Source organism: Uloborus diversus, chromosome 7 (assembly GCF_026930045.1).
Source record: "Uloborus diversus isolate 005 chromosome 7, Udiv.v.3.1, whole genome shotgun sequence".
Taxonomy (NCBI): domain Eukaryota; kingdom Metazoa; phylum Arthropoda; class Arachnida; order Araneae; family Uloboridae; genus Uloborus; species Uloborus diversus.
Window position 1 is genome coordinate 123,369,912 of NC_072737.1, and position 16,925 is coordinate 123,386,836.

Here is a 16,925-nt window from a genome sequence, read left to right on the forward strand (position 1 = left end):
TGTTTTTTAATCTATCAATCACCTCAAGGTGAAGATCCTCGAACCATTGAAAGAATTTGAATGAACATTACTAAAAAATTTAGATGATGAGCTAAAAATAATCGCCATAGTTTTATTGTGTCATGCTTTGAAATGTTTTCTCTCATGCTTCAGTTATCAAGACAGAAGGTGTGATGAAAATTTCTGCGTGAGACTTTAATATCCGGATTATGTTTTGAAGTCTAGTAAACAAGAAATAAAAAAATCAATTTTCTTCGTTTTCACCAGAGCATCTTGAAGCTAGATTTTACATTAATGTTACCTTTTTCTTTTTTATCTCTGTACTCATTTTTTACCACATATTGTTGTGTTCTTATTCGATGGCAAAATAAACCTTGAAGAGAACATTATTTTCAACACATCATGCAGTAATACAGCCAAAGTATACCATGGGTATAATTTTTAAAAAACAAAATTTCTCTGTCACTTGAATTTGAGGAACAGCCATCTTCGTAACTGCAACAACAACGTCTCAATGGGTTCGTTTCCGAAATTTTAAAAATTATTTTTTTCTGAAAGAGCACGTTTAAAAACATAGGATTTGACCATTTTTAAAATATGTAATTTGACAAATTTTAATATTTTTTGATCATTATTTTAATTAATGTGCAGATTAATTTCATTTTTTACGCTTTTGCACATGACATCACAAGTGATGAAATGCTATTCACTGATGCCATTAGCGCAGAGTGCAATATTTAGTTCGCATCTTTACTCACATGTTCTGACAATGAAATGGTTGATAGCAAGCGTAGAGAGCAATATTTAATTCGTTTCTTAATTATCATAATCTGGAAACGCAGTAGAGAGAAAGCATAAGAATTCAGCATGCCAAAGTTCATCACTTGTGACGCCATAAAGACCATGCCTTGTTTGACAAATCGGTCATTTTAAAAAAATTAATTAATCTTTGAAAACAAAAGTTTTTTCCCTCACTCCATGTTTTTTTTTTTTTTTTTTTCTTTTTGCTCTTTCAGTGACGGAAACAACCCCATCAGCTCTTGAATTCTTTATAATAATAAACTTTCTACTTTGCTCCTTTTTAGAACTGAAAAATGCATTTTGAAGAAAACAAACTGTTCATCTCTATATCAATAGCGGGATGAACGTCTATACAAGAGTATCTTAAAGTCAGATTGGCATATTTTTTTTTTCTTTTTACTTTTAACTTTTTTCTTCTTTTATAACACACATTATTGTGTTCTTTTATGAAGGCAAAATAGACCGTGAAAGGAGCATCATTGTCAAACATCATGCAATAATACAGCCAAAATATACTGTGGTGGAATTTAAAAAAAAAAACTTTCTTTGTCACTAAAATTTAAGAAACATATACGGTAATTTCCTATATGTTCCTCTCACTAGGTAAAACAACTATCTCAGTACGGAAAGACATTTTGTATGACATCCTGCTGTTTGCTTTTCAAAAAATAATAATAATAATAATAATAATAATAATAATCTATACTAATATTATAAAGAGAGAGAGCGGATTTTTGTATGTTTATATGTTATATGAGGCAAAATTATCATCATTCAGCAAAATTTCGAGTTCTTTCGGCAAAATTATAGTCATACAACAGCATTTGAAGTTCCATTCTGCAAAATTATCATCATACGGCGAAATTTGTAGTTCCATTCGGCAAAATTGTTATCATTCGGCGAAATTTAGAGTTTCATTCGGTAAAATTATTACCAATTGGCGAAATTTTGAGTTCCATTTGACAAAATGATCTTCATTCTGCAAAATTCGGAGTTCCTTTCGGCAAATTGAGAATTTCCTACCTCCCAAAAAGTAAAGTTCGGGGCGCTCCTGGTGAGTATGTTCTGTGCGGCACAGTTTTCGGTGTAAAAAAAAAGAAAAACTTCAGAACGATTTTTAAAAATACCGCTATGCCTGGCAGTAAATCATTATTTCTTATCAGTGACTGTAGCCGTGAAACGAAGAGTTCAAACTCATTCCGTTTTCACGCGTAGCCGCGTTTCCCCCTTTAGAGTTGTGATGAAATTCACATTGAAACCCAGTGAACGAAACAATGTTTTTACCTTCATTGTTGTTACTTTTTTTTTCTCCATTTAGTTACGGAAAATCGCGTAAAAAGTATCCCTCTTGGCTCAGCGTTACCTAATTATTCACTGGGGAGGTTCTTTTGTTTCTTTTTCCTGGAAGCGCGACACACAATTTTCGCTTCTTTATCAGATTGGATTTTTTTTTTTTTTTTTTTTTTTTTTTTTTGCGAGACTTAAAGGATCTTTTTTTTTTTTTTTTTTTTTTTTCATTTTATTGAGTTGCTTGTATATTAAAGACTAATTTTATTCAATATTAAAGCAATGGGGTCGTTTCCAAAATTTTAAAATTTTTTTTTTCTGAAAGAGCATGCTTAAAAACATAGGATCTGACCATTTTTTGATAAATTTGATCTTATTTAAGTTTAATATTTTTAAATATTATTTAAATCGTTGCGCTTTCATTGTTTACACTTCTGTCGTGTGACATCACAAATGATGAAATGCCATTCAATGTTGCCATTCACAGAACAAAATATTTAATTCGCATCTTTACTCACGTGTATTGGCAACGATATGGTTGATAGCAAGCGTAGAGTGCAATTTTAATCCGCTGCTTGATTATCATAACGTGGAAACGTAGTAGAAAGATGCGCCAAATTGCATCATTGTGACGTCATAAAGACCATGCCTTGTATCAAAAATCGGACATTTTAAAAAATTAATTTAAAAAAAAAACTGTTGGGAAAATGAAAGTATTTTCTGAGTTCATGTAATTTTTTTGCTCATTCTATCCATTTTAATGACTAAAAGTAGCCCTTTTGACTGAAGGAAACCACCCCATTAGATGAAAAATAGTTTTGTAGCGAAATAAATCAGCATGCCTGAAATTTGATTGATAGTGATTTCAAAAAGTAGTTTTGGAAAATTTGAGCTTGAAGAAACGCTTCATGCGCTGCATGTAAAAAAAAAAAACTTTAAACGTAAAAATACATTAACACAAATCACTGTCTATAAATTGAATTTACTTTAATTCATAAATTAATTTGAAGAGATGAAATAACATTCTGCAGAAACAATAAGTGATGAAATCGTATATATATATATATTATTTTAATTCTTCTTTAAAAAGTTTGATTAATATATGTATCCCTCAGTTGCCAAATCGATTAACTCCACTTTAAAAAAAATCCTCATTTCTGCTTTAAAAGTGCTTAATCAATGCTTAGCATGTGAATTAATATTAAAGTTTTGGTTCAGTACATTTCTGATCCTGTGATGGCAGAAAATGTAACTCGAGTTCCACTCCTATGGATAACACTCTATTCTTCCTCACTTTTCTCGACTTCTTGTTTAATGAAGTTAATCGATTTGGCAAGTAAAGCATCCATATATTAGTCAATCAACTTAAGTGCTTTATCTTTTTCTCCCAAATTTTCATTTTGACTTGCAGCTCTTTCATAAATGTGTTATGCAACCCTTGGATGCAACAGTTTGGAGACTACTGCACTAGATAATAAATATCAGGACATTGCATATGTCTTGTTAAGAGATTCCTCGTTATAATAATTTTATTGTATTTTACTAGTGAAATGCGTAATTGAAATTGTTTTTATTTAGTTTTTGTTTTCTGAGAGCTGGCAACAAAATATCTTTAGAATGTGCGTGCGATAAGAGTTTTGGTGATTAGAGTTGAAAAATGTTAGTTTGGATGGCGTATTTTGAGTATTGAGAAGCGAGAAACACTTGAGAGATTTTATAAAATGAAATAGTGAGTTATTGAGTTTCATTTTGAGTTATTGAGTTTTATTTTCGAGTTTTGAGCATTAGTTAGGCAAATTTGCCATGAAATTATGTATTGTGTAAATATTTTCTTGTTATGTGCTGTGTCCTGTGAATAAATGTATTTGTGCGATATGTGTTACGAGTGTACTGATTCGAAGTCCGACTAGAGTTTTTCGGACATCTGGCGTCCGTGGACAGGACTCTTTCGTCTGTTTGAATAAAATAAATTTAATTATCGTGCTGAGAAAAAAAAATGGATGAATTTAAGAAAAACAGGACACAGTACAGGAGATTATTTACGAAAGCTTGCAATGAATTTGATGCAGAAGAAGCTTGGTTAAGTGATGAAGATAAATTACTTAAACTTAAAGTAATTGAAGAAAAAGCACTTTTAATGATTGAGACTGAATACAAGGTTAGAAATCATCTTTGCGATGAAAATATTTCAGAAACAGAATGTGATGCTGAGTTCGATCAATCTGAGATTTATATTGATCGTTGGCGCGTTTTAGGACAAGAACTCAAAAAACTTTCATCATGTGAAAAAGAAGATTCTGTTTCGGTTTCAAGTGCAAATACATCGCAGAAAAATACTCTGTTACGGTATCCTAAGATACGGCTCCCGTCATTCAATGGAGATATAAGAAACTGGCTCGGATATTGGGGACAGTTTCAAAAGATCGATAAAGACCCCAACTTGGACCTACATGACAAGTTTTCTTATTTGTCACAAAGTATGGTTAAAGGTAGCATTGCTGAGGATTTAATTAAAAGTTTCCCACCTGGAGGAGATAGCTATGAAAAAGCATTAAATCAGCTAAAGAGTAGATTTGGAAAAGAAGAGTTGCTGATCCAGATCTATGTAAGAGATCTATTAGCATTAGTTCTTCAGAGAGAAAGTGCTCAAACCAAATCTCTTCGAGTATTATACGACTTATTAGAGACTAAATTGAGGGCATTAGAGTCTCTAGGAGTAACTAGAGACAAATATGCTTGTATGTTATTTCCTCTAATTGAATCATCACTTCCACAAGAAACTTTGAGAGCTTGGGAACGATGCCGAGCAACAAACCGGAGAACGCGAGAGGTTGCCACAGAAAATGAATCGAGTTCACAGTTTGAAGAGACGAACGACTTGAGATCAATTTTGGATTTCCTACAAGATGAGGTAGAGGCTGAAGACAGAATAATTTTGGCTTCTCAGTCGTTCGATTGTCCTAAAGTGAACTCTACTTCTCGAGAGAACAGTAAATTACACATTGAAAAGAAAAATGGTAATAAATTAAAGTTTGGGAATAGAGATCAAGTAGCAACAGCAGCTGACCTTTTTACTGCATCGCGGGAACAGAAACTGTGTATTTTTTGCGGCAATCACCATGATTCGAATGATTGCATAAAAGCAGGGAAAATACCGCTTAAAGAGAGAGAATTACTAGTTGGAAAATCTCACTGCTGTTTTCTATGTCTCAAAACAGGACATCAAGTTCGTCAATGCAATGTGAAAGCTGGATGTGCTAATTGTGGAAGAAGACATCATATTTTGCTGTGCAGAAGTGGCCAACCGCATTTACCTTCGTCTTCTGAAAGAGTTGTTGCATTAGAAGAAACTCCAAAGCAAGATTCAGCTCTCGCAAACATTTCAATGTCACCAAAAGTGATGTTGCAAACCCTAATAGTAATCATAAGAGGAAACGGAAAGAGCCGTAAAGCGAGAGCAATTTTTGATTCTGCATCCCAGAGGTCATACATTCTAAAGGATACGGCAAAGGAGATGAAGTACGAAGTCCTGGGTTCAGAGTGTCTCAAACATGCACTTTTCGGAGGAAAAAATTCTGGTATGTGTAAACATGAAGTTTTTAAATTGTATTTAACTAGTGCTAACGGTAATTATAACTGCAATTTTGACGTTTTGAGTCAACCAGTCATATGTGAAACAAAGCCACCTACAAATGAACTCTGTATAAAAGAACTCTGTGACTTAAATATTCATATTGAGGATGATAGTAGAGCCCCTATTGAAATTTTGATAGGAGCAGACGTTGCGGGAAAACTGATGACAGGTGGTTATAAATTACTTCCTAGTGGCCTTGCCGCAATTGAAACTAAACTAGGGTGGACACTAATGGGGAAGAACTCTAGTTTAGAATCTCGAGAGAGCACTGCATTACTTGTAACGAGTATGATTTGTAATGATACTTGTATATCAAACTTGTGGTCACTGGAAACGATCGGTATACTGGATCCATCTGAGAAGAAAACGCAAGATGAATTGCATGCAGCAGCTAAAGAACATTTTTTTGAGAACTGTTAGAATAGACGATGAAGGAAGGTTTATCGTTGATTTGCCTTGGTTGAGTGAACATCCCCCTCTGCCTGAAAATTTTGAATTGGCTTTGAAGAGACTGAACAACACAGTAAAGAACTTAAAAGCGAAAAATTTGTATGAGGATTATGACCTGGTTTTCAAAGAATGGGAAAAGGAGGGAATAATTGAAGAGGTTCCTTATAATGAAATTCAAGAACCATCGCAGTATTTACCACATCGGCCTGTTGTCAAAGAAAATAGTACGACTCGCATTAGGCCAGTATTCGATGCTTCCGCTAAGTCGAGATCTTCACCAAGTCTAAATGACTGCCTTGAAAAGGGTATGAACCTTATTGAATTCATTCCATCAATATTAACACGCTTTCGTATGTATAAAATAGGGGTTACTGCTGATATATGTAAAGCGTTTCTGCAAATCCGTGTATCTGAAAGGGACAAAAATTATCTGAGATTCCTCTGGTACAACGATAAGTCTGAGCTAAAGTATTTCAGGCACTGTCGTGTAATATTCGGTGCTTCGTGTAGCCCTTTTTTACTCGGATCTGTGGTTCAGTATCATTTAGAATCAGCACTAGAAGAGGCAAGAGCTGAGTCCTCGAAATATCCCGTTGAAACTGTAGAAGAACTTGCTAACAGTTTTTATGTGGACAATTGTCTTGTTAGCGTAAAGGATGAAGCTCAGTTGCATAAATTTATACAAGCCGCTACAGAAATATTAATGGAAAGAAAATTTGAATTACGAGGGTGGGAGTACTCGGATTCCCGCTGTCAAGTTTCAGAACCCACGAATGTGCTAGGAATGATGTGGGACCGTGGAAATGATACCCTCAGTTTAAAGTTATCACATGATACTGATACCTCTTCGATGAAAACTTCTAAGAGGTCAATTTTATCTGCTGCACATAAAACGTTTGATCCTTTAGGCATAGCCTGTCCAGTTACTTTACTGCCAAAACTTTTGCTGCAGAGGTTATGGGAATGCAAATTAACATGGGATCAAGAAGTAGATACAAATACTAAAGAAGAATTCTTGAAATGGTTGAAAAATTTGGAGACTTTGAAAGAATTGAAGATAACTAGATGGTTGCAATGCGAATACGTAATTGATAGTTTACATTTTTTCTGCGACGCTAGTAAGTCTGCCTATTCAGCTGTTGTTTTTATAAAAATTTGTTTGAATGATTCAGTAGCTGTTCATCTGCTAAGAGCCAAATCTCGGATTGCACCTTGTGGAAAGAAAGAGACGACTATAGCAAGATTAGAGCTTCTTGGAGCCACAATTTTAGCACGTCTTTCTGTAGAAGTTCTGAAAGAATTCAAAAAAGAGAAAATTGTGTTTTGGACTGATTCTACTACAGTTCTTTCATGGTTGAGAAGAGAAGGGCCGTGGGGAGTGTTTGTACAAAACCGAGTGCAGGAAATTAGATCCTTGACTCCTTTGAATGCATGGCGGTTCGTCCCAGGATCACTAAATCCAGCAGATCTTCCGAGTAGAGGTTGTTCTGCTCGTCAACTTCTTTCGTCAAAATGGTGGGAAGGTCCGCAATGGTTGTATTTCTCATCGGAAGAATGGCCAAAAGACGAATTTTGTGTTGATGAAGAAGAAATTCAAAGTGAAAGAAAGAGAGGCGTGGTATCATCTATGGTCAACGTGCAATGCACAGATAACATTGTAAGTGACCGATTTTCAAGTTATACGAAGACAATCAGAACAATTGGATGGATCTATAGATTTTATCACAATATTTCCAGTCAGAATAAGATAATAGGAGAGTTGACAACTGATGAGTACAACAGAGCTGAAATTGCACTTATGAGGCAAATACAGTCAGAGCAATTTCATGAAGATAATCGTTTGCAGAAGCTGCAAACATTCAAAGATAAGGATGGATTACTACGATTACAAACAAGATTGTTTGATTGTGAGGAAACAGAAGAGTTTAAGAGTCCTATTCTGTTACCTTCAAAACATAAAGCGGTATTGAAAATGGTGACTGAAGAACATAAAAAATCTTTCCACGCAGGACTGTCTACTTTATTAGTGAGATTAAGAGAAAAATATTGGATATTAGGCGTCAGGAAGTTAGCTAAGCAAGTGATTTCTAACTGTGTTATATGTAAACGCCATACAGCTAAACCTCTGGAAGTGCCATTCGCCCCATTACCAAGAGACAGAGTCACCCATGCAGGTGTTTTTGAAGTTTCCGGGGCTGATTATGCCGGGCCTTTGTATTTGCGATCAGGAGAAAAGGCCTGGATCATTTTATTTACATGTGCGGTTTACCGAGCTGTACATTTTGAGCTAGTTAAGTCAATGTCAACAGAGTCATTCATCTTAGCATTAAGACGATTCGTAGCTCGAAGAGGAAGAATTGCTGTTCTCTACACCGACAACGGCATGAGTTTTGTTGGAACGAACAATGTGCTAAAGACGCTCGACTGGAATAAAATAAGCTCTTATTCCACCACAAGACAGATTTCTTGGAAGTTCATTCCACCAACCGCTGCCTGGTGGGGTGGTTGGTGGGAGCGCATGGTTGGGATGCTGAAAGGCCTTTTAAGAAAAATGCTAGGTAAATCTTCTGTTAACTACGAGGAGCTTTCAACAATATTATGCGACTGTGAAGCAATCATCAACTCGAGACCGTTGACATACATATCAAGTTCACCAGATCAACTGATGCCCTTAACTCCGGCTATGTTTCTGGTAAGTGACAACTGCACCAAGATTGAAAATGCTGATCTAGATGTGGTAGACAGAACCTTGTTGACAAGAAGGTCCAAATATCTACAGAAATTAAGAGAAGACTTACGACAAAGATTTAGAAATGAATATTTTGCACTTCTAATTAACCAAGGCTATAGGAAAGTTAACTCATTAGAAGTTGGTGATATCGTTTTAATAGGGAGTGACGGATCCAAGCGTAATGACTGGCCTCTTGGAGTAGTAATAAAAATCTATCCTGGAGCAGATGGCCATTCCAGAGTAGCCAGAGTAAAGACACAACAAGGAGAGAGCCTGCGGCCATTTCAAAGACTATATCCCTTAGAACTATCTGCGACTGAAGTTAGTTCTTTGAAATTACTTTCGCTGGTCAAAGAGACCTCTGAAGAAACAACCTTTTTCTCAGGAACGAGAAAAGAGCCTGGGATACCTTCAGACGTGTTTGTGGGAGAAGAAACATCTAACAACACTCGGCCCCTTTTGAAAGAAACCAGATATGGGAGAAAGATTAGAGTACCTGAACGTTTAAAGATGTAAACCTCTGTTTCATTTGAACTGTTATAATTTCTTTGATCTAATTGATATTTCTTAGGTTTTGTGTTGCAATACAAATTAGTAAATTTCATATTGCAAGGTGGGAGAATGTTAAGAGATTCCTCGTTATAATGATTTTATTGTATTTTACTAGTGAAATGCGTAATTGAAATTGTTTTTATTTAGTTTTTGTTTTCTGAGAGCTGGCAACAAAATATCTTTAGAATGTGCGTGCGATAAGAGTTTTGGTGATTAGAGTTGAAAAAATGTTAGTTTGTTTAAAAATGTTAGTTTGGATGGCGTATTTAGACTATTGAGAAGCGAGAAACACTTGAGAGATTTTATAAAATGAAATAGTGAGTTATTGAGTTTCATTTTGAGTTATTGAGTTTTATTTTCGAGTTTTGAGCATTAGTTAGGCAAATTTGCTATGAAATTATGTCTTGTGTAAATATTTTCTTGTTATGTGCTGTGTCCTGTGAATAAATGTATTTGTGCGATATGTGTTACGAGTGTACTGATTCGAAGTCCGATTAGAGTTTTTCGGACAATCAGTAACAAAACCTCGTTAAATACAACTTAGTGATAATTTGATCATCGTTCACCTTTTGGTCGTACATATTTTCAATGCAAACATAAATATCATTAAAAGTGTGGCTGAGTAGTGACTCGTGAAAAAGCAATAATTGTGCATGTGAAAAAACAGGTTGTGGCAAATACAGTCCTGCCCATGTGAGCATCTGACGGGAAAAAAAGAAACATTAAAGAGATATTTATTGGCACGGATTCGAATTGGCGCCAGTCTGATTAACAACCCGACCCCAACAAACCTAGTATGTGCGCCTTCCTTTTTGAAAGCTATTCATTGAAGGAATGCGTAGTAAAAAACAGCAAAAAAGCTTTTTGCCAAAAAAAAAAAAATAATAATAATAATAATAATAATAAGATCATGCTTCCATGTTTTGTCATTAACCAGCATGATACGATTTAAAATTATTCGTAAAGCATGGAATTTGAATAAAGAATGACGAAGATCTCACGTAGCGATTAAAACAAACATTCTAGAGAAGTAATAAATTAGACTGAAAATAAGTGTTTTTATCTTTGAATATTGAACTATTTCACATAGAAGGTTGCTTTAACCGTTACGGCTTAAATGCCCGCACATGTTTCTCTTTTAATCGAACACTTAAAATTCAGAAACAAAACCAGTTGAATTGAGTCCGTTTTTTAAGTGTGATTTTTCGAACGTAGACAAAATGTTTTTTTTTTTTTTCAGCAGAAAGCAGAGGAGTAGAAAATGATTTCTTGCTAATGAAGCTGATAATAATTTTAATGCTTTATATCGTATTCGCGCGAATAAAAAATTAAAGGTTTACTGAGTGAAACTCGTAGTTTTAATTTGGCGGAGTATTTTTTCATTTGTACAAAAGGTCGAACATTGCTATTGGAAACATCTACATTTCAGCATACAATGAAAATGTTTTTCTGCGCAAAAAGGATTTCCTTTAGGTAATTCTAATACTTTTTTATGCTTACATTATGCTGAGTGGTCTGGATGTAGTCAAAGCTTAAAAAAAGGGAAAAACACCTTTCGATTAACAGTCAACTTATCCGAATGATAACTGCAGCCTGCATAAAGGAGTCAAAACACCAAGTAGCATTCCCACTGCATTTATTTTATTACGTGTGTATGTTATGTGTACATGTAATGCGTAATACTAATATAAATTTGATATTATGTCGGACAGACCAAGCTTGCCCGAAGTTCAGATAGTTTATAGCCGAACGCTCTACCGAAAAAAACTTATCAGTTTAACCGAACAACTAAGTCCGGTGCTTTTAAGCTCTATTAAAATATGAACACACACACACAGGCTTTTTTTTTTTTTTTTTTTTTTTTTGCCGAAAGCGACGTAAAAAATTGGAAAACTGCATTAGAACTTTACTGAAAAAAAAAAAAAAAAAAAAAAAAAAAGAAATTCATAAGAACTGCAGGCATCAAGGTTTTGAAACAGCAAGAGATGTTTTCGAAAACTTGATTTTTTGACCGTAAGTCTATTTTTCGTCATTAGCCAGCCTGATAAGTTTTAAAATGAGAGGGGAATAATATATAAGATAAGATATTGAAGAAAAATGGTTTTATTTTTGAAAATTTTTACAATTTGTTACCGCAGGCTGCTTGAACCGTTATGACTTAGATGGCAGCACGTGTTCATCATTTAACAGCACGGTTAAAATACAAAATAAATTAAACTATGCTCTTTTTTAAGCGTAGCTTTTCGAATGTAGTAAAAATGTGATAAGCTATTTGTTTTTTTGCAAAAAGAAGAAAAAATATATATTTTACCCTTCCAATTGAGGTAGTAATTTTTTTATTTGTACAAAGAGTCAAAAACTCATTAGAAGAATATATATTTCAATATACGATTTATTATTTTTTTCTGAACAAAAAACAATTTTATTGTAGTCTGAAATCTTAAACCTGTTACTTATATTTTCGCTTACATTATGCTTTAATTTTCTTACTAGAGCCAAAGCTTAAAAAGAAAAAAAAAAACGTACAATTCCGAAGTAATTTAGCACAAAGTCACTTCAAGTTTTCATATCAGCAAGGAGCGTTTCCTTCTTATTTATTCTATTCCTTCATAGTTGTTATTCACTTAATTAAGGGTTCATGTAATACGCGATATTTCTCTAACTTTTTGTTGCAGATTGTCCGGACGTGGGCCCGAACACGCATTCTCCTGGTTACGAAGAGAACGCTCTGCCGATCATGCTATTTAGCTCGGTCGGTCATAGCGCAAATTAAAGTTATAAGTTTAACCGAAAACCTCATTCTGGTTCTTTAAAACAGGTTTTTCGGATGAAAAAAACAATTTTTAGATCGTGGGTCTATTTTTCGTCAGTAGCCAGCACCATTAGCTTTAAAATAAGGCGTAAATCAAAGAAATCGATCAAGAATTGAGGAAGATCTGGCGTAGAAACCAAAAACAGGCTACAGAAATAATATATAAGGAAGCTTGTTGTTATGGAACTGTGAATTGAAGTTGATGTTGTTAGAAATGAGCTGACGGATTGAATCCTTCTGTGTGGAAGTTAAAGTACTAAATTTAAAGGCCTTTTCGACCGGAGCAATTAAAAGAGGAAACGATGGAGTCGTTTAGATGGAGCCGCAAAATTACTATTGAATTTTAAAGCATTAACTTGAACAGAATATAAGGAAACATCTGAAAGATTGACGACAGCATTAACATTAACTTTTGGTAAGTTATACGTTGTAAGATTAGAAGAAACTTTACATAAACTGGTTAACTTTTTATTAAGTACTGATTTGTGTTTGTTTGAATAAAAAGCAGCTCTCTGCCAAGACCTCCTGTCAAAAAATTCAAAATGACGACTGGAATTAGAAACACGTAAATGTAAATCAAAAAGCTCCTGTTCAATCATTACAACTTTTTGTCACGTATCTTGGATGACAGCTCTTAACAGCTGCTCTTTTTTTAACCTTTTTCCATTATCAATTTGTACTTTATATACGTTGTCATATTTTATTCACTATGCAGTACAAAGTTTTCGACTACTTTTTATGTATTAGAAATGTGTTAAAATGAAGTGTTCGTTATATATTTTATTATTCAGATAAATTTTAGTAAAAGTCTTTGAGAGAAACTAAAATATTGTAGATTTTTTAATAAATGAAAAATAATAAATGAAAAGTTACAATTTTGGCATGAAAATATATCTGTAAGTGACAAAAAACATCTTAAATTAGGAAAGCAAAAAATATGAATAACTCTAACTTCGTAAAGTATTATGTTCAAAATTTTTCATTTCAATAAACTCGCACCTTTCAAAACAGATTTTTACATGGTAACTGTTTTTATAATCATTGAAAGATTTTAAGAATATTATAATAATAAAGATTTCACCGATTTTGATTTATGTGAATTTTTGTTCCTGTAGTGTAAGTAACTTTAGTATTCTTTGAATGATACTTATCTTTGCAATTTTATAACTTCATGAAAAAAATCTATCCCTGACGGTTTAAAATGAAACAAAGTAACGGGCATATTTTTTTTTTTTTTTTTAAATTTTTTACAGTGGGATAGTTTTAAAAAATGCGTTTTTTTTTATCACAGCAATGATTTGCGCCCCCAAAATTAATTTCTGAGTATGCCGCTGATTTATGTTGTTTCTTTTGATATTTCCCATCAAAAAATAAATAAAAAATTTGTTTGAATAATATCTATTTCGGGCGCTACGGGTTCTCTATCTGGCAACAGATTACTTTCGGTTTCGATAGATCATCGAACAATGACATTTTTGCGATCTGATGTACCTTTTGATCGAAACATAGAATTTAAACCCGAAATATATGTACGTTCATGATCCCTCGAGAATTAGTTTAGGACTGTTCATTGTTTTGTAACTACATAATTAGACTTTCGGGAATTCTTTAAAGAATTTTCTTTGTTCGGGGCTTAACTTTTTATGAAGGAGTGAAAAATGATCAAACAGAGAAATAAACGACGGAGTAAAAAATAAATAAAAAAATTTGTTTGTAAATGGGGATCCCCCCCCTCCCCGAGTTCTTTATTTATTTTTTAATGTAGGTAATTGCAATGAATAAAGAACAATACCAATTGGTCTTTGAGTTTAACTTTCACGTAAAATTTTGCAAGTTTATTTCAATCAACCAGTTTCAAAGGACTCCGCTGGAAATTCTTTATATTGTGCCTAAGAAGTCAGATATCTTAAAATGAGATAAGTTTTTTGGAAAGTTGAAATCACTTGATTTGAACAAGTTGCTTACCTTAGTAACCTTTTTTATAGTTATGTCTGTATCACATTCCATATTATTCATATTTAAATGCAAAACTGACTCACTATTCTTTTGTGATCACGCGACAAAAAAAACGGTATGCGAGGCAAAACTAATAAGAATGTGAACTAAACTGCGATGCCGCTCTCGAAACACGAGCTCAAAGTGGGGAGCAAACCCCTATTGGTATGGTACTGGTACTGATTTTTGCAGGCCGCGGGGCAAAGCCCACTTTTCCGTAGCCGGTAGGATAGCTTGTCTAAAATTATTTTAATCTTCTTCCGGCAATCAAGAGATGTGTAAACAGTGAGAAAAAGGGTGAAGGTGGACTCAAGTGCACTGACCACTCCGTCTGTCCCCTGATTTTGTTGCTTATTGGGTGGAAATTCTTTGAAAAGGCAGATCACATTTTTGAAACAGGTTTGAGGTAAAAAATGTATGACAGAAAGCTACTGTGCGAGAATTTTTCCGGGGGAGCTGAGCCGGTCTGAAATATTCCAGGGGGAGCTCAAACTCACCCAGCTCCAACGCCTATGCCTGGAGCGGGGGGGGGGGGGGCAGAATAATTTCGAGGGAGATGTGTAAGTTTCTAAAATGAAAATGTAAAACTTCTTCATCCAGCATTTCCTCTCCATTAATTGGGAATATATACCGCTCACTTGGAAGGAGAGTGCCACAATACGAAAAAAAGAAATTTTACAGGAAGAGCTTTTGAAGTTGAACTCTTCAGGCCATTTGCATTAAGAAAAGTAAGTTTGCTGTGCTCTCTAGTGGTTAATATTCGAACAAAAAATCTGTCATTATTTTCCAAAGAAGATAACGTCTTTTGAAGACCTTCAAGTGAAAAAAAAAAGAAAATTAAAAGTTTCGTATTGTGGTACTCTTTTTCCAAATGAGAGAAATATATCTGTACATACGTGAGAGGGTTATTTTTTCCCCCCTCCATAAACTTTCAAACGATCCAAAAAAGACTTTCGCCGTAACAAGGATTTGTAATGCACCCTTTCACGTGACAAGTATTTGTTACATTCAAACAAAATTCGCGTTTTTTATATTTTTTTCACAATTTTCTTGAAGTTCGGGTTTTTTATGTAAAAAACGAAAGCTATTTAAAACTACCAAGTAATAAATCTCAAATTCAAAGAAAAAAAAACCAATGTATTTGTAATTGCAGCAAGTAAATAATTGAAAACTAATGTTTTCATTTTATTTTTTATTTCTTACTCACGGAATTTTTTTTAAAAAATATGTTCAATTGCTTGGAAATAACAATGGAAAGCATAAATGACAACAGACCAGACGGAAATACTTTGACCACATTGTGGAGATGCTCATTTAAGAGTCATAATGACAATCAGATGCTTTTCCCCATGTGATACGAAGTGGGGAGAAGCAAGTTCTAGAGTTTGCCGGGTCCACGGGGAGCATGCCAAGGTTGACCTTCAAAACTCAAGTCTTCACCAAGACAGAAGTCAAGTTACAGCGGTTTGATTTTCCTTTCATTATCAAATCCTTAAATTAAATATATTTAACACAACCACACACATTCTCTATTTTTTTTCACATCATTTGTCAATTTACACCCTTTTAAACCTCCAAATTTACGAGAACTACTTCTCAATGTGGAGTCGCACATCTCATACCTTTCCCTCCAGTGCCAAAATAAACTGGAATGAAGTATAGTTGAAATTTTTCTGTGCTCGGGGTAGGGAAATTTCATCAAAAAGGTGAAATTTCCGTGCCATACTCAGTTAGTAGAGAGATGTGTAAAAGTTGTGACAGACTGGTAGAAAAGTTTGCGGGCATAAAAACACAGATGGTTCTATTAAGTGGACAACATTCAGATCAAGATCTTTGATGAAAAATTTGAAACTACGTCAGAACTTAAAGAACTTTAACAGAAAAAGCACACACAAATTGATTGGTTGGTTAGGATGTGTGTGTGTGTGGGGGGGGGGGGGAATAGACTTGCTCCTACCTCCACATGGTGAGTCTCAAGTCATTTTAAACATAATGGAAAAATAAGTAAACCATTAAAATGGATGTTTAAAATTCATTGAAAGCGTAAGCCCTGCCATAACTTGAATATTTGACAGCACACTCAATCAGTAGACAGATGAACATAACTTGTGACAGAGGCTGAAGGAAAATGTCGCAAGCGCGAGAACCGAGAAGGTTTACATAGAAAATATAAGATGAAGAACATTTGACACAAATTCAGAATTTAAAGAACTTCAACATAATGAATCCCACCCAAATTGGTTGATTGAGTAGGGTGGTGAGTGGGACTCGACTTGCTGCCACCTGATTAGGCTCGTCATTTAGGGTGTGAGGGGGTGGTTAATTGCCTCCCACCATGGCTTTAAGAAATGGATGTATTTACATTTGGGTGGCCCTGATTTTTTTGCTGTTTTCCGTTGAAACTTCCATTGAATTTGAACCTTTTGACCTCCCAGTATTACGAACCCAGCATTAAGTAGAATTTGACTTTAGACTGAGTGCTATAAACAAAAACTTCTGTATTTCAGATCCTGTAGACCAACTAATAAAAATGAATATTGTATTCAATGGCACTGGTAGTAAAGAGATTCAATTACATGAAGCAAATACTTCCCAAACACACAACACATAGTTACTATGGAAATGAATTTTATTGTATTTGTCACGGCTTATGTTAAAACACA

General features: G+C 34.3%; 1 protein-coding gene across 1 annotated transcript; it reads left to right on the top strand.

Moving 5' to 3' along the window:
• Positions 1-6,095: 6,095 nt before the first annotated feature.
• On the top strand, positions 6,096-16,778 carry LOC129226866 (uncharacterized). The gene is made up of 2 exons (XM_054861495.1): positions 6,096-7,829; positions 16,770-16,778. The coding sequence occupies exons 1-2, from the start codon at positions 6,096-6,098 to the stop codon at positions 16,776-16,778; spliced, it is 1,743 nt and encodes a 580-aa protein (XP_054717470.1).
• Positions 16,779-16,925: the final 147 nt, after the last annotated feature.

Bases quoted from the DNA above. Each gene is read 5' to 3' on its own strand.
- LOC129226866 (XM_054861495.1), top strand. From the start codon at position 6,096: ATGAATTGCATGCAGCAGCTAAAGAACATTTTTTTGAGAACTGTTAGA.